Source organism: Corythoichthys intestinalis, chromosome 1 (genome assembly GCF_030265065.1).
Source record: "Corythoichthys intestinalis isolate RoL2023-P3 chromosome 1, ASM3026506v1, whole genome shotgun sequence".
NCBI classification, from domain to species: Eukaryota; Metazoa; Chordata; class Actinopteri; order Syngnathiformes; family Syngnathidae; genus Corythoichthys; species Corythoichthys intestinalis.
In genome coordinates, this window is record NC_080395.1 from 55,923,575 (window position 1) to 55,945,987 (window position 22,413).

General features: G+C 40.5%; 1 protein-coding gene across 4 annotated transcripts in view; it reads left to right on the plus strand.

Moving 5' to 3' along the window:
- nav2a (neuron navigator 2a) overlaps window positions 1-22,194 on the plus strand; it is a 141,898-nt gene extending 119,704 nt beyond the window's left edge. For 2 of the 4 annotated variants that reach the window (XM_057831890.1, XM_057831917.1), the window contains 23 exons: window positions 1,422-1,487; window positions 1,911-1,955; window positions 2,468-2,628; window positions 2,810-2,992; window positions 6,981-7,033; window positions 8,974-8,997; window positions 9,322-9,396; window positions 10,385-10,468; window positions 10,538-10,661; window positions 10,771-10,955; window positions 15,183-15,355; window positions 15,622-15,775; window positions 15,858-16,041; window positions 17,597-17,694; window positions 17,819-17,914; window positions 18,010-18,187; window positions 18,410-18,645; window positions 18,748-18,899; window positions 19,141-19,212; window positions 19,304-19,500; window positions 19,584-19,702; window positions 19,796-19,996; window positions 20,197-22,194. In XM_057831890.1, coding sequence (XP_057687873.1) covers window positions 1,422-1,487; window positions 1,911-1,955; window positions 2,468-2,628; window positions 2,810-2,992; window positions 6,981-7,033; window positions 8,974-8,997; window positions 9,322-9,396; window positions 10,385-10,468; window positions 10,538-10,661; window positions 10,771-10,955; window positions 15,183-15,355; window positions 15,622-15,775; window positions 15,858-16,041; window positions 17,597-17,694; window positions 17,819-17,914; window positions 18,010-18,187; window positions 18,410-18,645; window positions 18,748-18,899; window positions 19,141-19,212; window positions 19,304-19,500; window positions 19,584-19,702; window positions 19,796-19,996; window positions 20,197-20,322 — 2,986 coding nt within the window. In that variant the 3' untranslated portion in view covers window positions 20,323-22,194. The remainder of the gene's footprint in view (window positions 1-1,421; window positions 1,488-1,910; window positions 1,956-2,467; window positions 2,629-2,809; window positions 2,993-6,980; window positions 7,034-8,973; window positions 8,998-9,321; window positions 9,397-10,384; window positions 10,469-10,537; window positions 10,662-10,770; window positions 10,956-15,182; window positions 15,356-15,621; window positions 15,776-15,857; window positions 16,042-17,596; window positions 17,695-17,818; window positions 17,915-18,009; window positions 18,188-18,409; window positions 18,646-18,747; window positions 18,900-19,140; window positions 19,213-19,303; window positions 19,501-19,583; window positions 19,703-19,795; window positions 19,997-20,196) is intronic. The other 2 variants (XM_057831898.1, XM_057831907.1) reach the window with 2 other exon arrangements.
- Window positions 22,195-22,413: the final 219 nt, after the last annotated feature.

A 22,413-nucleotide genomic window follows, 5' to 3' on the forward strand; every position in this document is an offset into this window, starting at 1 on the left:
TATTAGGCATGTTTTTACTGAAAAAAAAAAAAAAAAAAATCAAGCGGCTTATCAATGTGATTGGGGTCTAATGTTTTTAAGTGATGTCTTAATTATTTTGCCTTCCTACTGTCCGCTGCAAACATTTTTAAACTCGGTAAACAGACTTTCCCCGTCTCCCACTATATTAAAAGTCAAAGCAAAAAGCCAAACGCTACATACGCATCGTCATTTGTCCTCGTCTTAGCTCTTCATATTTCAAAAATATGTTCTACACTATTGCAAAAGTCATCCACAACAATAAACATTGTTGAGCAAAAACAAACACTGATTAATAGTGTTGTACCGATACCATTTTTTGGCCCCGATACCTAGGTGTGCAGTATCGACCGATACCACTTTGTTTGAAATTTACACATATATAATGTATGTATGTATGTATGAATGTATGTATGTAGAGCTTTTTATTGCATACCTGGTATGAGTGACAATAGTTAAATAAACCTTTGGCTCTCAAAGGCCATAATAGTGCTAAATTCGTGAAATTAAAACATGTATAATACTAGCCCAACAGTAAGAAAGTAAAAATTCAATGAATGAATAATGAATAAACGTTTTTTAAATACTGAGTTTTGGCTCTCAAAGGCCAGACAGTGCAACTTTCATGAAATTATAAATAATAATAATTGACCACAGCATCCTGTCTCTCTATTAGCCTCCCTCTCTGTGCACCAGCAGCAACACAGACTTAGCCACTTAGCTCATCTTACTTTGCTTACTTCTAAAGCACTTAAACAGGTCTCAAATTATTGCGGCATTTCTTTCAGTAAAAGAAAATAAAAGTAAAGTAGACGAAGTGAGCTGCCCTTTCACTTGGTAGCAGTTGCTGCTGTTGTAGCCTCAAACTCTTTGTATTCATTTACATTTCGTATTTTAATGTTTTATCAGGTACGAGGTATTGAAACTGGCCGATTTAATTCCACTTCTCGAAAATTTCAGGCCGCAAATCTTGCATGCTGTTATTGTACTCGAAGGAGATTATAAAATGAAATATGTCCAGACGGTCGATATTTTCCTCTCATAGTTTGTTTTTCCTACATATGAAAAAGCTGCCCCGGCATTGGTTAAGAGCAGCTATTGGCCCGCTCTCAATGGTATGGAGCAGGCCAATAGCGATAGCACTCATGTGATTTGATGTGTAAACAGCAATGTAATTATGTTCATTGAATGAGTTAAATGTGCTCTGTGTCAAGTATGTCAGTGGAAAGTTAATTGAGTTTTGAGGCTGTGACATCAGCCCTTTCACACAGCGTTCTCATTAATTTCACTGTCCCGGTATCTTACAGTTGACTGTGTTCTAAAGGGATTATCTCAATGAATTTAATTGTCTTAAACTTGCTTTCTCTGTTTCTGTTGTGCGTTTTCCTCCCTGTCTCCCTCAGCCCCCTTTCTTCCCCCTCCGCTAGCCCTAAATTCAGCCGAAACACTCTGCCTAGGAAACAGGACAGGTAAATGTACCTGTGTGCCGCGTTAGGCTTATTATAAGGCACTACCAGTCAAAGCAATTAAGACTTGAGAAAGAAAATAGTTTGTGTTGAGTTATAGAGTAGATGTCGAAGTGTGCAGATATGTATGGTCGTTTTTAAGATTATTGTGGTAAAGGAGTGTTGTGTCCATGCATTAATGTTTAGTGGTCTGCTGTAGTCTTTATTGTTTCTATGCTGCCACCTTGTGGTCAAAATGCAGAAGGTGCACTCTTAATTTTATGTTACACTCGCATGAAATAACACGAGTTTTAGTCAATTAAAGCAAAATATATGTAATCATGCAAATGAAATATAAGCTAAATGTAGCCTTTGTTAAATTGTGTTGCTCAGTAGCAGTTGCACGTTCCCCTACCTCTCCCCGTCTGAAGTGTTTCTCTCCCACAGTGGGCCACTCTGTGGTAGAAACACTCTACCTAAGAAGGGACTCAGGTACTGACACCACTGCTTGCGGGATATGTTCCACTTTTTCACTCCAGTTCGCCAAATTGTCTTCAGAACTATTTCCCTGTGTCTACATTCACTGCTCGGGGCCTGCGCTCAAGCTTTGTTTTGTTTTTTTTGGGTGCTTTGAAATTTATGTTTGGCACTTGGCACCTACCGGGCTGTATTGTGCTTCTGCAAGGAGGCTTTGTCACTTTGTCATCACACGGATCTGTCATATTTAACAGGCTTCATTTGGGAGACTTCTTTGGGACTGATTTCCCCACACAGTTTGTTGCTCACGGCTGAGAATCCATGTTCATTATGCCATAATGCTTTTTTACAGCATCTAATTCATCTGGTGGTTTCGGCTACTAATTTGGCTGTCTAAGAGGAAATAAGTGTTCTAATGAATAAAAACTTCCAAAATCAGATCAAATGCATAAAAATCTGTCAGCAAAATCCATGCTGTCTGCCTGTTTCGTATTCTCAAAGCCTAATTAACCTTTGACTTCTTGCAGGTATGGCCCGCCCCCTCAGCTGCGAGGCCCCGAGGAGGGTCGCGACTGGCTGCGTTCCCACTCCACCAGTGGGCTGCAGGAATCAGCCAGTAACTCCCCCTTTTCCCCTGGCTCCAGTCTCACTTCCCCCTCCGGCACGCGCTTCAATTTTGGACAGCTTGGTACACACAAACACACATTCTACACTACTACTCATATATTTCATATTAATACAGATAAATTGTTTACTATTTAATATCTAAACATCTAGGGCTAGTAATTTGCTGACAAGTAGAATTGGGTGCAGTTACTTGTCCTTTTGTTCTAGTTCAACTTTGTATGTTTACAATTTTGTTCTGACAGCATCAAGCCCGACTTCCACAGCTCAGATCAACCTGACCGGCCCGCGTAACAACAGCTTGACCAACCAAGATGTCAGCTTTGACTCTTGCAACGACAACCGCCTGAGAAACTCCTGCATGTCCCTCGATGAGAAGACTCGTACCATGAGCCGATCAGGTTCTTTCCGGGATGGTTTCGAGGAAGGTACGAGAACTTAAAATAGTGGACCGAGTGCAGTGTGTGTAATCTTGACCGACTGAGTGTCATCCACTAAGTTGGTGAAGCCTGTAATTAGGTGAAAAACAGGACTGCTTCTATCTAATTTTATTTTCCCACCACCAGTGCCAAATGAATTATGAATACATGTGTTAAGAGAACCACAGAAAGGATTATTACTGCTGCTCTAAGGAAAAGCCTTCTATGACCTTCAAAAAGCTGTAATCGGCTTTGGTCTGCTCACTTTTTTGTTTTCATAAGCTTGTTTATTGGGAAAAGTACCAAGGCAGGGTCCTGGCTGACTGAGGTCAGGCCGTGGCAACTCAGGTACAAAAACTAGCAAAATTATCTTTGATTGGTCTCTTGAATGGAAAAGGCACACAGTTCGTGAGAGACCAAATAAGTAGGGCTGTCAAACGATTAAAATTTTTAATCGAGTTCATTACAGCTTAAAAATTAATTAATCGTAATTAATCGCAATTCAAACCATCTATAAAATATGCCATATTGTTCTGTAAATTATATATATATTCTGTAAAATGTTGGAATGGAAAGATAAGACACAAGATTGATATATATATTCAACATACGGTACATAAGGACTGTAGTGGGCATTTCACTCTACTGTCATTTAAATCTGTCTATGCTGTCCTCACCCTGAAGCGTCTACTTTTTCCAAAGCTAGACAGCTAGTGAACGACGCCTTAATAATTAGACTTCTTCCTTTTTCATCTGATTTATTAATAAAATGGCCTCAAACCATTGTCCTCTTTAGACCGTCGTAAAACTACAAAATAAAAGTACACAAGCATTGCATTAGCAACAACGTTAGCTTAGCACGCTATACAGGTTCACTAAACATAAACAAAAAGCGTCTCATACAAAAAATATAACATTTGGCTTTCTAACATAATATGTACATTCTTTACAACAACCATACTTACGGACAAATCTTGTCCAAGGATCATATAAGCACAACATTATCAGCCCGAGACGTCGTGCAGCCATAATGTACTGGCAAGAAAACAATAAACCATGTCGCAAAACGACCACAAGAGTTCGCTGTTGGACAGCACAAAAAGCCTTGCTGTAAAACTTACCAAAAGGCAGAATACTTTCTGAGCGGGACATGTGCGTTAATTGCGTCAAATATTTTAACGTGATTAATTTAATAAATTAATGACCGCGCGTTAACGCGATAATTTTGACAGCCCTACAAATAAGACGAACGACATCTAGCTTTCCCTCTTTTTTTGTGTGGAAGGATGTACGATTGTGTCCATAGACATACTGTAAATGTCTGTAGTATAGAATTACTAGTCTTTTTGCTAGCTAGACTGACAGGACAAAAGTCTCCTCATTCACCTAATACCATCCTGTTTGTGTGTGCAACAAATGTACAAAAATTCCCCATACAAATACATACACCTCAGGATGACAGCACTGTTGTTTTAACTCCTTGGTTGCCATGTTTCAGGGTCATTGACGGCAAAAGACATCCATTCATTTACCGGCCCTCCCAATTCAATGGCAGCCAATGTGTTAAAACTAATTTCAATATTTTCCGTAACCGTTTACAAAGCACATACTTAACTCATCATCTGCTATTCATGTGGCACTGAAAGATGAGCATTAACAGCTATACATCCCAATTTAAATGAATTGGACGTCTATAGTGGTCAATGGCAGACAATGAATTAAATACTATGAAAAAAAACTTTAGACTGTCATTGGAACCATAAACCAAAGTATATTAATTTTAATTTTATTAACGTGTTATTAATTTACAATTGTATTTATTCGTTATTATTATTATTTTTTAAGTGATTTATAATAATTTTAAAACAATTTAACAAAAATTTAACTGTAATAGAGACCTGGTGACAGTGCTTTCAGTAGCGCGTTACTGTAATCTGATTACGATCCTGCGCATTCATTTTTACAAACCTACAAACCAGTAATCTGATTAAATTTAGTTTCCATATTGTCTGTTCGTTTCTATTTTGTTATTGCCTCATAATGTATGTAGATTGAAGAATATTGTAGTCATGTACGAAGAGCATTTTGAATAGAAAATGTTTAGAAAGGTTCTCGCCACGTGTTCGTTTCCATGGAAACCGCTCATCGCTCTTCCTGTTTTGGTCTCGGGTCACACTCGCAAAGTGTTTTGGGACTGACATGTGCCAGCGCGGATGCAAATTCGAGCCGAGTGCAGCCACTTGTTAAGATGTGCGAGGGAATATTGATCTGTGGGTCCATGAACGAACGTGAATATTTTTCCTTCATTCTGGAGGATTCCAGCGATAGGTTAGAGCCGGTACAAGTGCGGCTGTTTCTTAGCTTTGCCGTTGCAATGGCGGGTAGTCGTCGCTCCCGCTCGTCCTCACGAAGTCTGCGACCAATTGTTACATCATATTTGTGTTGCACATTTATGCCGTAAGGTGACGTGTTCATTTAGCATATTTGGGATGTGCTGTAAGTCCGATTGAGTGTAGAGTGCTTAGTTGCTATCACGTTTTGTGGCCAAATTAACCACGTGTGTGTACGCCGTACTTCCGAGTTGTGCGCGCACATCCGTTCCCGCTAAGTCCTTCGTGTTTATTGCACTGTGCAATTTATTTGTGTGTTGTTGATTATTGTGCTGTCAATTTGCATTGTTTTATATTGGCACTGATATGCTGTTAACTCTAACCCAAAATTCAGAATTTTTTCACATGAGGCTTAATCTTTAAGTGAGCCGAGTTTAATTAGTCAGTGGCGTATATTTCAACAAGTTCCATGCAGTTTGTCAGTTATTCGTTAGTTTCAGGGCTCCAGGATGGCTTAGCTAGTGCGAGTCAATAGTGGTTGAAATCAACTTCATCGATTATTTAAACCTCCGCTAACTCGAAGATCAAGCCTTTTGTGAAAAATTCTCTGATCTTCCCCTTTAAATTCAATTATCTGAAAGTCTATTACACGCAATGACATTTTTCTGTTGTCACTCTTTTGTTAAGGTGGCAAAGGGAGAAAAATTGGTAAAAACTAACTGAAAGATTACTTTTAAAGTAACTTAGTTACTTTGATAATAAAATAATCAGTAAAGTAAATAGATTACTTTTATGAGGCGTAATCAGTAAAGTAATCTGTGACGACACTGCCTGGTGACACATACTGTTGTATTCCAAATGTTAATATTTTGGCCGACTTGCCCTAAAATGTCATGTCCACATATGTGGACGCCAGGCTCCAATTTTTTATAATGAACAAAAATTGTCACTCTCCCTATAAAGAGTTAATAGATGTACATGTGGGTGTGTTGTACTGCACTGAGACATTTTTATATGGGGCTTTGCATTGCAAACTTTGCACTGCAACTTTATTCACTATGCAACCTTGCTTAGTCAATATAGAAAAAGTCCAAATATTGTTGGGAATGAACTCATTTCTATGTTTGGGTTCTCTTTCTTGTAGATAGAGGTAATCTATGTAAAAACAATAAACAATGACCATCTGGCATGATAAGATGGCCTAACAAATATTGCAGCTATTTACTGCACATCCAGTACACTTTGCTGTGCAGTTCAAATCAAGTTTAGTATTGCATTTGTAACTGAGAGGTTAATGATTGAATCCACCGGCTCCTGCCTGGCGTCCTGGTACGGGCGATGACATCACCCCTAGTTCCGTCTAATCGGCTTCTGAGCGGGAGGAGGTTGCCTTGTGGGTTGGGCACTTTGATGTATGATTAGCAGCTGAGTCATTAGCAGAGAGGTGCCAAGGCTGTGCCAGTGCTTGCACAGTGTAGGAGTTTTATCTTTAATCTTTCATGGTCAGAATAATGTGATTTATGCTGGGTGAGGCTGGAAGAACTGCAGATTGGAGAGGATCACTGTTAGATGGGCACATTTTCCCAGTGGGTGTCTACCTGGAAGTAGGAATCACATATTAGATGTACATTTGCACTTGATTTTATTTGTGGTTCTTGTTTCTCCAGTTCATGGCTCATCCCTCTCCCTGGTCTCCAGCACCTCCTCCATGTACTCTACGGTGAGTACACAAACCACACGTATGACAGTTTATGGTTACATCATTTATTTTTCCCACCAGAGGTCACTGTGGTTGTTTCTATTTTGAAATAAGACCCTATTGCGCTTGGATGGATGGTTTTTTACTTTATTCAGACATACTGTATCTAACTGACAGATAAGAATTGGCCATAAGTTTTTGCCGTCACTCCAGTATTTCCCGGAAAATGTCTGTAACAGTACTTTTGCTGGCTTCAATTAATTATTTAGGAAGTGACTCACTATCACCATGATTTGTTGTGCTCATTAAGTAGTCTTAAAACCTGACTAACGTGTTTTGTTCTTTGTTTTCAAAATGGTGAAATGATGTCTGTGTATTTAAACCAGCCACAGCCTTAAACACCCACACTGCACACACTCATTTGGCACAGCCTACATTGACATTATGACCAATCAGAATAGTAGCTGCACCGGTTAAGCCCGCCTCATCCTCGTCCCACGGACGGGTTCACTCACCTGGGCAGGTGAAGCACACAAACTCTCAGATAGTTCGTTTGTTTTTTTTCCCACAACCCAGACATTTGGCATTCAAACCAGACTGGAGGTATAATGATGACAACTTTATCCTTCACAGGCACTGTCACATCTTTTCAACTAACGGTAGGGTTGAGAAAGTCAGGAGGCTGACCAAATATTTCATGTAATCTTTTGGGCTTTCTTGAAGGCATATAAACATGTCATTACAAAGAAAAGAGGAGAGTGTGGTTGAATCTGTAGTGATTACAGATATTTGTTTGTTTTTTTAGAAGCTTTTCACATGTTAGTGTGTGAACATGCTGACATCTTTAAGTTCGTAGGTGTGTTTATTACATCACATAGCATGTGATTCCTTGTTAGAAAGGTTGTTGTGTTGTGCTATCTACGTCATGTGTTCTTGATTGAAAGCTTTTTGTATTCTTGTATGTGTGTGTGTACTCCATCTGAACTTCACATGACTACACTCAAAGGAATTTTTTGCTATGGAAGGTGGCTGCTGCCAGAAGAAAACCATTAATCATAACAATTCTCTTTTCTGTATTAGGCTTTCCGTGTGATTTAGTGGGGCTACCTACAAGTCATCCGCATAGATGTAATACAAGTGCACTTGATATTTTGTAAAGAAACCAGATTTTTTCAATTCTGTATTAAGAATAACAAAATGGAAAAGAACTGCCTTACTATTTTATGCTTCGTTCATTTTCAAAAATTAATCTTGGAAGGCTATTTTCTTCCTAATATAACATTATGACTTGACAGCAAGTTTTTTTTTTTATGTTCATTTGAGATGAGGTTGTACTATGTAATTACTTTTCTTGCTGAGATGATAATGATTTATTACGTATGTCATATTGGCCAAACCCTTACATGGCCCCATTACTGTTGCGGCAATGTGCCATTTCATTTTTTGGCTGCTGCTTTTTAATGTGGGTGAATTGAATCCGTATCCAGCTTTCTTTATCCCTTTCAGCTGAACATGCTTAAGACCAATCAAAGCTGTATGTTATGGGTCTCAAATGACCGCTAGTGAAATTAATTTTGAATGGGGAAAGTATGTAAAATTAAGAATCACCAGTTTAGGAGATGCAGTATTACTCTTGAACAGTTATAAATAAGTGTGTTGCATATTTCTTTGTTTTGGTGAACAGCAGCAGGGTGCGTTGTCTGTGTGTGTGTTTGGTTAGTCTTTCCTAGTGTTAACAATAGCACACACTCTTGTATAGGGACTTGTAAGTCAAATGCCTTCAGGATGAAAGCTCTGCTTACCAGATATTGTACACCACACAGTCTCTAGTTTATATACCTGATGTTAACCTGAAATCAAGAACAGGAATTGAGATATGTGAACCTGGCATGTTTTCAAAATCTGAATTTAGTTGAAACAATCCTTAATGATTTTCTTTTTCTTATTGTCTCCTTTCATAGAATGAGGAAAAGTCCCAGTCAGAGGTAAGGAAAGCTGTGCTTCCTCCACTCTTTAATTTTCCTGTTTTCAGTAGTTGGGGCATTTTCAAAGTTGTATCCTGTTACACAGCTACATGTCTACTGTGTGAGTGACCATGTAATAGTCTCATGTTCCTGTCTGAACACCTGTGTAGACTACTATGGCGACATTTATGCATCTGCTGTGTTTCATCTCTGCAAATATCGGAGTTTCACTTCTTTTATCACAGCAGTTTGGGGCGTGTGTAACCTGCAGGTTTTTATGAGGCAGCTACGTCTGCTTTTATGTCTGTGTTTTTTATGTCAGTGATTTTTTTTCCATGCTCCCAGATTCGTAAGTTACGCCGTGAGCTCGATGCCTCCCAGGAGAAAGTTTCTGCCTTAACAACACAGTTGAGCGCCAACGTGAGTGAACATGCAAATGCACAAAACATCTTTAAAGTACCACACCACATTTGTAAGCAATAATGAGATTAGAAAACCATTTTCATTGCCGCTTATTGTTGAGATTTGCACATACACATTCAGTTTTAACTGCTGCAGAGAGGAAATTAACTCTTTGGCTGTCGTTGACGGCAATATGATCGCTATCAAAATGGACAGGATACCTATTGTAGTCAGTGGGTGTTTTTAGTATATATTTTCTCAGTAATGTAGTATCAGAAAATATTTTTACATCTCATATCATAATCTATCATGCCAACTTAAGACTTATATTGCACAAGTCTTGCAATGCTTCAGTGCTTATCTGCTGCCCGAGTCAGTGCATGTTGGTGTTTTAGCTGTGGATGAGAGATATGCAGCAAAGGCAAAGGTCTTAGATTACAGCAGAGCTGTGTCTAAGCACACTACTATGAGGTTGTCCCAGATGTGCCCTGAAGATTCACAGGTAAAGACTCCTGGATACGTGCGTGCAGGAGGGTGAGCGTTTGTGTGTATATGTCTGTGATGAAATAATCTATCATGCAGTTGTTGCTGTTATGTTTGAGTGTATGAGGGGGCTCTTCATAAGGATAAAGTGCAGGGCCTTAAGGGGGGGGGTCTTTGTTCAAAAGTATGATTTCACAACACTGACCCATAGAAAGATTACACATTAAATGAGCATCCCTTAATGCCCTGAAGCCAAGACTCAAAAAACGTCTTTGTTTCCAGCAGTCTAATCTTGAATCACTCACCAGGCAGTGGGTCTTTCACACATGCATCATTCACAGTTTCCCTACTGACACACACAGACACGCACACACAGTCATTTACACAGCAGGCACACACATTCACCCAGGTCTGGCAATAATCCAATTCATGTAACATATTCAGCCAAAATGTATGAAAACTGCATTTTTACGTTGATCATATTGCAATATGAGCTCATGTGTGATGTGCTGATGTCCTGCAGGCTCACCTGGTAGCAGCTTTTGAGCAGAGTCTCGGCAACATGACCATCAGGCTGAAAAGCCTCACCTTGACTGCTGAGCAGAAGGTGAAAAAAAGTTTGCTTCAGCTATGCAGTGTTGTTGTTCTGATCCACATCTCCTGTTTCATGGGAAAGGACTCTGAGCTGAATGAGCTGAGAAAGACTATTGAGCTGCTGAAAAAGCAGAACGCTGTCGCACAGGCTGCAATCAATGGCGTCATAAACACCCCTGATCTCACGGCAAAAATGGACAGGACAGGTACTGAGATGCTTATGTTTACTTACAAATATGATTTTATTCTTTAATTTTTTTTTAGCACGAACCCCGTAACTGCACCTTTCTGAGGGATACTGCTGTTCTCCTCCAGGTAGTAGTAACGGTAGTCTTCACCAGCAGCAGCATCATCAACAGCAACACCAACCAGACCTGCGAATTAGGAGGCAACACTCTTCAGACAGTGTCAGCAGTGTAGCCAGTGCGACCAGCCACTCCAGCGTGGGTTCCAACATGGACGCAGACGCGAAAAATAAGAAGAAAAACAAGAAGAATTGGGTAAGAAAAAGGAACATACAGTATATTTAGAGGCCCAAGTGTTAGATTTATACAACCTACCAGACATATCATGTTTTGGAATGTTTTTTTTTTCTTTCTTTCTGTCTTTTTGTGCCTTGGTCTTTGCATATATGGCTTTCCTCTTCAGACATCTTTCACCGGGGAAAAGGTGACTCCTCACAGGACCATTTCATTGATTGAAATCTTTTCAAAACATTTTGCTTATTTATATTGCACTTTGAATTAGACCTATTTAAATTATAAAACTATGTAGTATATGAAAAAAAATCTTTTAGCTTACTTCATCTGCACGCCGAGTAGTGATAACACAATGACCAGTTTGGCTTTGGGCAATAATTGTTCGTTCTTTGTTACCTGAAGACATTTTCGTGCACCGGAGGACAAATCAGAGACGATGACGTATGCAACTTCTAATGTGTCTTTTCTGTCATCACATTCTGTGGTGTTAGCTGCCTGTGTGGTCAGAGGCTGACCATAATGTTGTAGAACTCTAGGTGAAGCTCAGTGGTGCTTTGTGCTGGTGTTAAAAGATGTGAGCTTGTGTCAAGTTTCCTGCTTTAGTTGGCTATGATAATAAACAACCCCCCATGTCTGTGTAGTAAACTTAGCTGCGAGCTTGCTGGAGGCTCCCTCATGCAGGTGCTCATGCATTGTGTTTATATAAGCGTGCGATGCCGCTTGAGAGACGTGCGTCAAAGGTCCAGATGTAGAAAGAACACCCAATGTTGTGATGTTAGCGTTGGCCTTCAGTTATCAGAAAGTATGATCTGCCTTAGACTTCATAATGATATTGACGGGACAAATTCCACAGACACTGCGCCACACCTTCAAGTGGGGTGCCGTCCCACAGTCCGCTTCAGTTATTCGCAGTTGGCTGCAGTTATTCAACGCATGCAGCGATGCGATGCAACGCCAGATTTAGGTTGAAAAAGTATGAAAGCTGTACTGCATACAAAGAGGAAGGATTTTCTCAGAAGTGATTTGTTCGAGGATTCAGGGTAATTATTATATTTTTCGTACCATGCATGCATTTTGAAATGTTGTGATGTGTTTTTTTTTTTTCTTGCTTTTAAACAAGAATCGAGACTGTTTTAAGTTCATATCTATAAAGACTTCAGGGATTTGGGCATTTGTTCACAAGAATTTTAAAAGTAAAAAGGTCTTTGTGGTGATAAGGCGGCGCTACAGTGGCTTAAAGACTAGCAGCACATTCGAGATATAGACCCCTATCACCAACGTCACACAATCACGTGATCGCTGTATTGTGCCGCCATATTGTCCGCCATTGTGTGTCCATATTGTCAGTGATCGTAGTTCTAAAGGTGGACTCACTTGCAAATTATGGAAGCCCCGGTGCTTTCAGACGCTGTAAACCCATTGAATGAGTTGCATAAAAGCCGTTATTTGGAAAAGCTTCGGTCGATCCAGTCGCCAGATCCATATTTGATGCCCAAACTGATGTTTCCTCCCGTCCTGTCCCGTCCCGCGCGTCAGAGCTCGTCCTGAGACCACAAAATTTCCAATCGAACTCCAGTTTATGTCACAATGAGGAGTCTGGTACCCAAAATCGGCACCGGCCCGAGTATAAACCGACATTTGGGCAGCTAAGCGTCACCGTTGTCACGATTGCAAAATGAAACTTGATCGACAACGGGCCGGTGTGTGCCGAAAAATAGCTGCCCCGCGTGAAATGTCCCCCCTGACGGGAGCGCTTAATTATAACGCTTTATTGATGTGAAAACATCAAATGTTTTCATGGACACATTACAGTAATGGATTTACGACTGTAAGATCAGTTTAAAATAATTAAACTACACAAAATATTAGTACTGTATTTTAGTAACAAACCCCGGACTGGGCCACATAACCATCTTTAAACAGAAATGTATTAGTCTACAGGTTTTCACGACCATATTCCAATGACAATCACACAGGTATGACATTTATTAGTTCAAGCAGAGTAAAATAATACATATTCACGGTACAAGAAAGTCGTTTCTGTGTGGGCGCTCCCGTCAGGGGGGACATTTCACGCAGGGGTGCTATTTTACGGCACAACACCTGTTGTTGCGCTCACCTTCTTGCTGTATGTCCGTGGCGACGAGCTTCATAGTCTCCGTCTGATGATGTCTGCGATCGTGTTGGCATCATATTGATGTTTTCGCCGCTAACGGCTGTCGACACAAACGCATCATGGACCGAGATAAACAAACCGTGCTGCTTTCGAGATTTGCCCTTTTAACAATGGACACACAGCAACTACTAAAATGACCGTTTATCTTCTCTGTTACTGCAACCAACCGCCACACATGCCGTCACCATTTTGATTAATCAATGTTAACGATTGTCAGGAAGGTTTTTAGGTTCGTTTACTAGGCGGTGATTCCTTAGACAAGCAGAAAAATGCGCAGTAATAGGAGGAATGTGCGTAGCAAAAATATGTAAACATAATGAGCTGACGGACAATATGGCGGCACCAGTCAGGGGGGGTGGAGTTGTGACGTCACGTGTTTGGGGTCGATTTACATAAAATAAATGTTAACTGCCTGGTTCTTTGCTCTTTTAACAAAGAATCGAGACTGTTTTACATCCATATCTTTAAATAATTGAGGGATTTAAGCATTTTTTCACAAGAAATTTCAAGGTAAAAGCTTTTTGTGGTGATGATGCGGCGCGACAGTGGCTTAAAGACTAGCAGTACATTGTACATATTCACGTAAAATAAATGCTCACTGCCCGGATCTTTGCTCTTTTAACAAAGAATCGAGACTGTTTACGTCCATATCTATAAAGAATTCAGGGATTTAAGCATTTGTTCACAAGAATTTTCAATGTAAAAAGCTCTTTGTGGTGATAAGGCTACAGTGGCTTAAAGACTAGCAGCACATTCAACATATTTACGTAAAATAAATGCTAACTGCCCGGTTCTTTGCTCTTTTAACAAAGACTCGAGACTGTTTTACGTAAAATAAAGTCTAACTGCCTGGTTCTTAGCTTTTTCAACAAAGAATCGAGACTGTTTTATGTCCATAACTATAAAGAATTCATTTATTCACAAGAATTTTCAGCGTAAAAAGCTATTTGTCTGTGTTTCCACTCGGTCAGCTTTGACGGAGATATCGACCCCGCACCCTGTGTCCTGTCAATATCATTATGAAGTCTATGGACCCACTTTCAACCAAACATGGGTTGACTGTTTCTCTCCATAACACATTAACATTCACACACCCACATGAACATGTGCTGTTTTGTCTTTCTGTCTTTATTTGCTTCGCTTCATGTGGCAGGTCTATGAGGTAAGATTAGTGCACCCTGGTAACTAAAAGCAGCCTAACCCCCTATAGGTTACTAACCTCTTTTTCCTCCCACTCCCACTGCTACTTCCTTTGAGCCTGTTCCTCTGCTCAGCACTGCCACCCCTTACTTACAGTATTTTTATAGGGCTTATTAACTGGAGGGGAAAAACACCCTGAAATACTTTACCACTTTCAAAATGATCTTATTGGTTTGATGAGATAGATTTCCTTTAGAGTTGTCAAAAGGACACATGACATGAGTAAAAAAAAACACTCCAGAACATGTATGGATGAAAGGTCTTCAGCATAAATGTGTGAAATTGTCCAAAGGAATCTGTTTGGGTCGGAGGGGGCACACTTAGATGAATAGACAAATATTCCCACTGACACGTTCCAAATCTTCCATTTTCAATTTCTGTTAGTGAAATTGTCAGGTGTCCCAATTATTGTGAAGAATGTAGGCCACCGTGATTCATGTTTGAAAAAGTGATTAGTAACTAAATGTGACAAGCCATTTATTTGAATATGCGGGAGAGTGAACCAAATAAAGAAATTACATTGTTAATGAGAGTCATGAGAGTATCCCAGGGTGTTTTTCCTCTTAACACACACTTGCTAGAGGGATATAAAATAATCCGCCATTATTTTTCACAATAGTTAATTTAACAATAACCTGATTTAAATAGCAAACAAACACGTCTCAATGATTAATATTTAAAATATATACCGTATGTGTATTTGTCAGATCAAACTCTCTCTGACTCACCTGTAGTTTTTCACAGCCACTCTCCGCTGCTTATCCTGGCATGACCTTGCACCTCCTCCCTGCTGTTTTTGGAGTGTTCCCAAACCTTGAACAGCAGACTTATGGCTCTCTTTTTTGTGTGTTTCATTTTCTTTTAACCTGCAGTTGCGAAGCTCTTTCAAGCAGGCGTTCAGCAAGAAGAAATCTCCTAAATCAGCATCCTCCCACTCAGACATCGAAGAAATGACCGATTCGTCGCTGCCTTCCTCCCCGAAACTGCCTCACAACGGCACCACTGCTACCAATCACATGCTCAGGAACACGCACTCCAACTCATTGTATGTACACATGATTGTACCCTCTCATTATATCTAAAATTTTTACTCCAATTACCACCCAAGTTAATACTAGGTTCTACAATTACTACCACACATGAAAATACATTAGCATAGTAGGCCCAGAGATTAAATGCATGGTAAAAATCATTTTTGGTAGTGATCCTCTTGCATACCACTAGAGGGACTGTTTGCCACATTTTGAGAATCACTGGCCTCCTGCACATCATCTGACTCCTAATCTGTTTTGTTGTTTTCTGCACACAAAGATTGTCAGAGTGTTTGGACAGTGAGGCGGAGACAGTGATGCAATTGCGGAGCGAGCTCAGGGAGAAGGAGATGAAACTAACTGATATCCGTTTGGAAGCTCTCAGCTCAGCCCATCAGCTCGACCAGTTACGAGAAGCCATGAACCGCATGCAGGTTTGGTGATATAGACACTCAGTTGCAAATCGCTCGTCGCCAGACATCCATGTGCAATATTTCCATTTATGTGCATTTACAGCTTGAAATCGAGAAGCTGAAAGCAGAGAATGACCGCTTGAAGCTGGAGAATCAAGGGAGTAGGGCAGGATCCCAAGGCTCCATCTCCTCCTCGACCCCCCAAACGCATAGCCAGGCCCCTGCATCCAGTGTGGGGATCTCACAGCACAGTCTAAATCTAGCCACCAGTGAGTCCACCAGTTTAGGTAAGACATGGCTGTTGTACTGGAACTTGCACAAATGGTAAAAGCTGAATTAGTCGTTGTCAAGTCTGCCTCACAATTAGGCGATCGGATCGCCTATCGATATGTGTTTTCTTTAGGTACTCCACCTTCCTCCCACATTTGGAAAACATGCATGTTAGTTAAACTTAAAACTAGATAAGTGGTTCCTGCGTTCAACAAACTGGTTGAGACCAAGAAGCCAAGGAAGAAATTATCTAAATATATATATATATTTTTTTTTTCAGATTTGGTGATAATGTTGATTGTTTTTACCACAAACATTGTAAAATGAATACTTTTTTGACAAGGTCACCCAAAAATGAGAACTGTTTTTAAGGGCACCAGTTTTTCATGGAGCATTTTTTGTTGGGAAAACTGTGGGGTGGGGGGAGATACAGATTTGCCCTTGACTGGAGAGTCTTGAGGAAACGAAGAGATGAGAATCTCAATGGTGTACCGTAAGCAACACATCACTTCCGCTCATTAATATTCATGACGTTAGCTACTGTTGCTAAGGGAGGACACGCCACCGCTTGTCCCCAACAGAAAATGAATGGAAATCGTGGACGAAGGAGATGTTTACAAAGCTAAACCTACCAATTTTCTCTTCTTCTCTGGTGCTAAATTCACTTGCAAAGATGTGGAAGTACATAAAAATGTTCAGTTAAAGAGATGGCTTCAGTGTCAAGGGTGGAAAAAGACGAAAAAAATGAGCCGACCTTGGCATAGCCTTAGCTTTTTTATCGACACCTTTTTTCTTACGCGACTGACAATGACATTCTCCTATTTGAACAAGCTATCCTTTACCACCAGCCCTGTCTTTCCTACATATTATATCCTCTGGTTGTCCTAAATCTCTGACCGTTCTTGGGGGTAATTTATATTTTGTGTAGCGATTGCAAATGCTACTCAGTGACAGCCAACGAACACTTTTAATTTTTTCATTAATAACAAATCTTAATTTTATAATTTATTTACACTTCCCCCTTACTAAAGTTGTTTTTTTTTACAACAGTAAAGGCAACAGTGGCAGTCAGATTCCATTTTAATTCTTTTCAGGTCATTCATTGTCAGACAGAAGCAGCACGGCACAACATCACGCTAAAAAATAAGTTAAAAATATCAAAATGGCTTACCTCTTTGTCCTCTGAAAGACCATGCCAACCCAACCAAAATGTTTACTGCATCAGAAATGTAAATGGATTCACCCACCTGGTGTTAAAAGTCCACGCAAGTTGATTCATTCTTCAAATTTTTTTTCTCCCGTGTTTTTGGTTTCGGGAAGAGTATGAAGAAAACATACATCATATGTTGTAATGTCTAGAGTCATTTCTACAAGTTCCATTAAAGCAATGTGTGATCGGCATGTTCGTTTTTGAAAGATTAACAGGGAAAAGTAGCAGAATTAACATTGTTTCTATTCGAAGGCGGACTATAATGTCCTACTTCTGCTTTACTTCCACTTTATGATGCGACGTCACGGTCTAAAAATAACATGCACGCGGTCGCCATTGAGCCTTTACTCTGTTTCTGTTAGACATGCTGTTGGATGACATAGGTGGAGAGGGCAGTTCAAGAAAGGAGGGTCGTCACGTAAAGATTGTCGTCAGCCTCGATGAGGGCTTGTGGGGGCAGGTAAGATATGCATGGCAAATAAACAATTATTAGATTTAATCAGATTGTTTATGTACTAGCACAACTGCTATTGTTGGCATTTAGGGATTTCGACCAAGATACTCTATATGTTTCTCTATGGTAGGAGGCTCGGTCACCTAACTTTCTGATTGGGTGCATTGGTGTCAGTGGTAAAACCAAATGGGATGTTTTGGATGGAGTAGTCCGCCGCCTCTTCAAAGTAAGCATCAGCATCAAAAGCAATTGCTGACAGCATAATGATATACTATACGGTTGTAAAACAATGCACTGTAATTACTATCCTCTATCTACTAGGAGTATATAACTCATGTGGACCCAGCCAGCCAGCTGGGCCTGAGCTCAGACAGCGTGGAGGGATACAACATTGGAGACATCCACCGGCCTCGGAGCCCCAGCGCTGCCCACACCCCTGAGCTTCTACCTTGTGGCTATCTTGTGGGAGATAGCAACACCATTAACATCCAGCTCAAAGGTATTGAAACACTTTATGAAAACAAAATGCTGACCTTCGTTTACTCACTGAAGGTCCAGGTGCCCAATTATGATTTTAGTGCCTAGATATAATCATTTTTCATATTTAGGTTTAGGGTTGACTGATAGAGAATTTCTAGTTGTTGATGTTTTGCTGGTTACAGAGGATGTTTTTTGGGCACATTTGCAGTGATCTTCATCCCATGTTTGTGTGTGTCTACAGGTGTGAGCAGCGACAGTGTGGATTCGCTGGTGTTTGACACCCTTATCCCAAAGCCAATGCTTCAGCGCTACGTCTCCCTGCTGAAAGAGCATCGGCGGGTCATCCTATCAGGGCCCAGCGGCACAGGAAAGACATATTTGGCCAACCAGCTGTCTCGATACTTGCTGCTTCTAGAGGGCCGACCTCTAAATCCTCATGCTATCGTCACTTTTAATGTGGACCACAAATCCAGCAAGGTAGTCACATAAACACTGCACGTGTCGTTCTTATGTACATATAGGAATTGCCGCCTTTCAAAAGCTAAATTGCGTATAATCTTAAATGTGGCCTACCTGTAGGAACTTCGACAGTATCTGTCAGGATTGGCTGAACAGTGTAGCACGGTGGTTGGCGTGGAAAGCCCCCTAGTGGTCATCCTTGATAACCTGCACCATGTCAGCTCGCTGGCCGAGATCTTCAATGGTGTATTCAATAGCAGCCACGAGACCAGGTTTGGCACACACAACAAATCATGTGTATACCACGATTCTTCTGTAGTGATGTTGTCCCTCTAATGTTGTGTTAGAAACAGCCTGCTTTAATAAGAAGGAAACCAAGGATCAACCTGCAGATATGCTCAATCGTGAATTCGTTCTGCCCTATACTTGCCCAAATATTTGCTGGCACTAGTAAAACCGGGGAAGTTAATATGTCTCGAAGATCTTAACCACATGCATTACGTCTCCCTTTAGCCCGTACATCATCGGCACCATGAGTCAGGCGACGTCATCAGCACCCAATTTGCAGCTTCACCACAACTTCAGGTAAACTTGAACTCGGGCAGACACGTTGACCTATACACAAACTATTCTTAAGCAGAACGAGGTGTTTGACTTCATCATGTCTTTTCATCAGGTGGGTGCTGTGCGCCAACCACACAGAGCCAGTTAAAGGCTTCTTGGGTCGCTTCCTACGGAGGAAGCTGATGGAAATGGAAATCGGCAGTCGAACGCGCAATGCAGAACTGGTGAAGATCATAGATTGGATCCCGAGGGTGTGGCACCACCTCAACCGCTTCCTAGAGACGCACAGCTCTTCAGATGTGACCATTGGTTAGAAGAGCTTTCCTCATTTGTCAGTAGGAGTAAAAGTATTGGTAAATGACATGCAATGTCTGTGTAAATGCATTGCACAGGTCCTCGTCTCTTTCTATCGTGCCCTATCGATGTGGAGGGATCCAGGGTTTGGTTCACGGATCTCTGGAATTATTCCATTATTCCCTACATGCTTGAGGCTGTTCGAGAGGGATTGCAGGTAACCTGTTTACACTTTAGATTCCCTTATCTGGACATTAATCATTCCCAAATTCTTGAAAGTAATGCTGCTTTGGGTTCATCCTTGCTACAGTTGTATGGTCGCAGAGCGGCGTGGGAAGATCCCGCTGCCTGGGTTATTGACACCTATCCATGGTCGGCTCCGGCTGCTCCGGCCGATTGGCCCCCATTGCTGCAGCTGCGCCCAGAAGACGTGGGATTTGATGGCTATTCCGCCCCAAGAGAAGGCATCCGGAAAGAGCCGCCTCAAAGCGACAGTGATGCGGACCCACTGGTGAGTGTAGTGTGATACTTTCTATGGGAATTAACAGGAATGTATAGGAATAAACCATTCATTTACTATATTGGAGTACACCAATCAGACACAGTCTGCTTCTACACCATAATAATCTCATTTATGACCTTTGATAGCACTCTGAGTGGGTTTACAGGTTGTCCAATTAAATTCAAGCAACTTTGTACCCGTTATGTTAGATGAACATGCTGATGCGCTTGAAGGAAGCAGCAACGTCGTCGAGCCCTCAGAGCTACGACAGTGACTCGAACAGCAACAGCCACCAGGATGACATCCTAGACACCTCACTGGAGTCCACGCTGTGACGTGTTAGATTCAACGCTCGTGATCTGTTTCCAAGAGGAGCTACCTGTACACAACAGGTTACTCTCACTGTGACAACTTGAGTATAGTATCACGCCAACAAAATCCAGCCACCTTAATTTGGGTGCAGGCAACCCAAATATTTAGGAACAATTGCATTTCAGAAGTCAACAAAGTTTTTTGCTGCACTGTGTTGTATTTTTGTTTTGATTTTTCTTTTTCACCACTGTGGCCCGCGGCTCCTCTGTGAAGGAGCTTGACATCAGCATCACACAGAATAAAAGCACATGGCCTGCCAATGTTCAAGGCATCATTGCGATCAGCACCAGCCATCAGTCAACTAACGCCCCAACGAGTTGCACATAGGCGGTAATGTAGCTAGGAGCCCTCCAGGCGGCGACATATGCTCTGCGTCTGCTCTTATACTGAAAAGTTTACTGGCCAGTTTGCTGCTGCACCACACTACAATTATGACACTATTGCGCCAATTCAAGTCATTCAGCTTGTCATTCAAATTGACTATATTAACATGCATAATGATGTAGCAAACACACCGGCAAACACTGTACTACATTTGGGGTGAAATTACAAACGTAACGAGATGATGAAAACAATTGAAATAGGCTTCAAGTAATTGGACAGAATTTTCATTCTTTTAATGTTCACTTGTATGTGATCTTGCATGATTAATATTCACAGCTTTACCTCCACACTTCTTGCTCTTAATCCATAATACCATTATGGTCATTGGTAGCAGAAAATCTATCGGTGCTATACTGAGTTCAAACAAAAATGCCTTACTTTGTTTTGGTATATTTTTTTTACTAATGTGCTTTCAGTTCTTTTTTCTTGGTCTTCAAGGCTTTCAACGTTGAGGGCTCAGATTCGACTGTGTCCTCCGAGTTTCTGAGGTGACATGTCGACAATTAATCAACACCAATACTATGTGAATAAATAGAATGAGTGAATGGGTCATAAAGTTGGAATTTCAATGCAAGGCCCACTGATTACAAGCTGACGGAGAATATTTTTGCTGTTCCATATCAAATGTGGAGTGATTGGGTAAGAGAAATTTGAGGTTTGTTACTTTTTTACCTCATCCTATCTGAACAGCCTTTGATCACACACTGTTTTGGTTATTTTAAAAATTATCGGGGAGTGTGGAAACAAGTATACTGTATATGCTGCTGTGTTTATATATGTTGCTAAAACTGGTTGGAGTTTAATGTATTTAAATACACGGGGTTTAAAGATGATGCAAAAAGAAGACTATTGAACATTGTTTCTAAACCTCAAAGCTGCCTTTTAGGTTGCGCAGACAAGCAGTTCAAGTCATTTAGCCCGGCACTGCTTTTATTCAATGTCAGTGTTTTTTGTCCTCAATTCTATGCAACATTCATCGGGATCTTCAGTGGAAGCCAAATGCTGAATGTTTACTGAAAGAGACGTGCAGCTTGGAAGTACGTCACTCTGGTGACCCATTCGTATTGTGTGTGTGTTTGGGTCCTCGTAAGCACAAAACAGACTTGTGTCTGCTCTAAAAGGTGTGGAAGTTGTTGAAGCATTTAACTAGTTTTGCCAGTTGTGTGTGTGTTTTTTTTTTTTTTTTTTTTTTTTTTTAACTTACAAGCTCAGTGAATGTTTAGCCTTCTTTGCTATGTAACATACTGTAACTTTGTAAATAGTTCACAATATTTCAGCGTTTTGGACTACACTTTTCTAGCTGATTTGTTACAGTACTTGAAAAGGTGTATTTTGTGTACAGTCTCTTTACATCTGAGCATATTGGTGCTTTTTGTCATCGCTGAGATTCTGATATCACTGTCCTAGTCTTAAGTTATTGTGATTTAATTAAAAGATTATTTATGGTTGGATTTTGTATCTCTGGTCCCTTTTTATTTATACTAGACAGACACACACTTGACTGTACACAGTGAACATGTTTATTTGGCTTTTGTACAAGTGAAATGAAAATATATACACAACATGTAATAAAAATTCATATAAATTATTAATGAAATAACTACATCTTTTCAGTAATAAACAAACTCTATTCAAGGTGATGGTAATATGAGCCCAATATTATTGGTAAA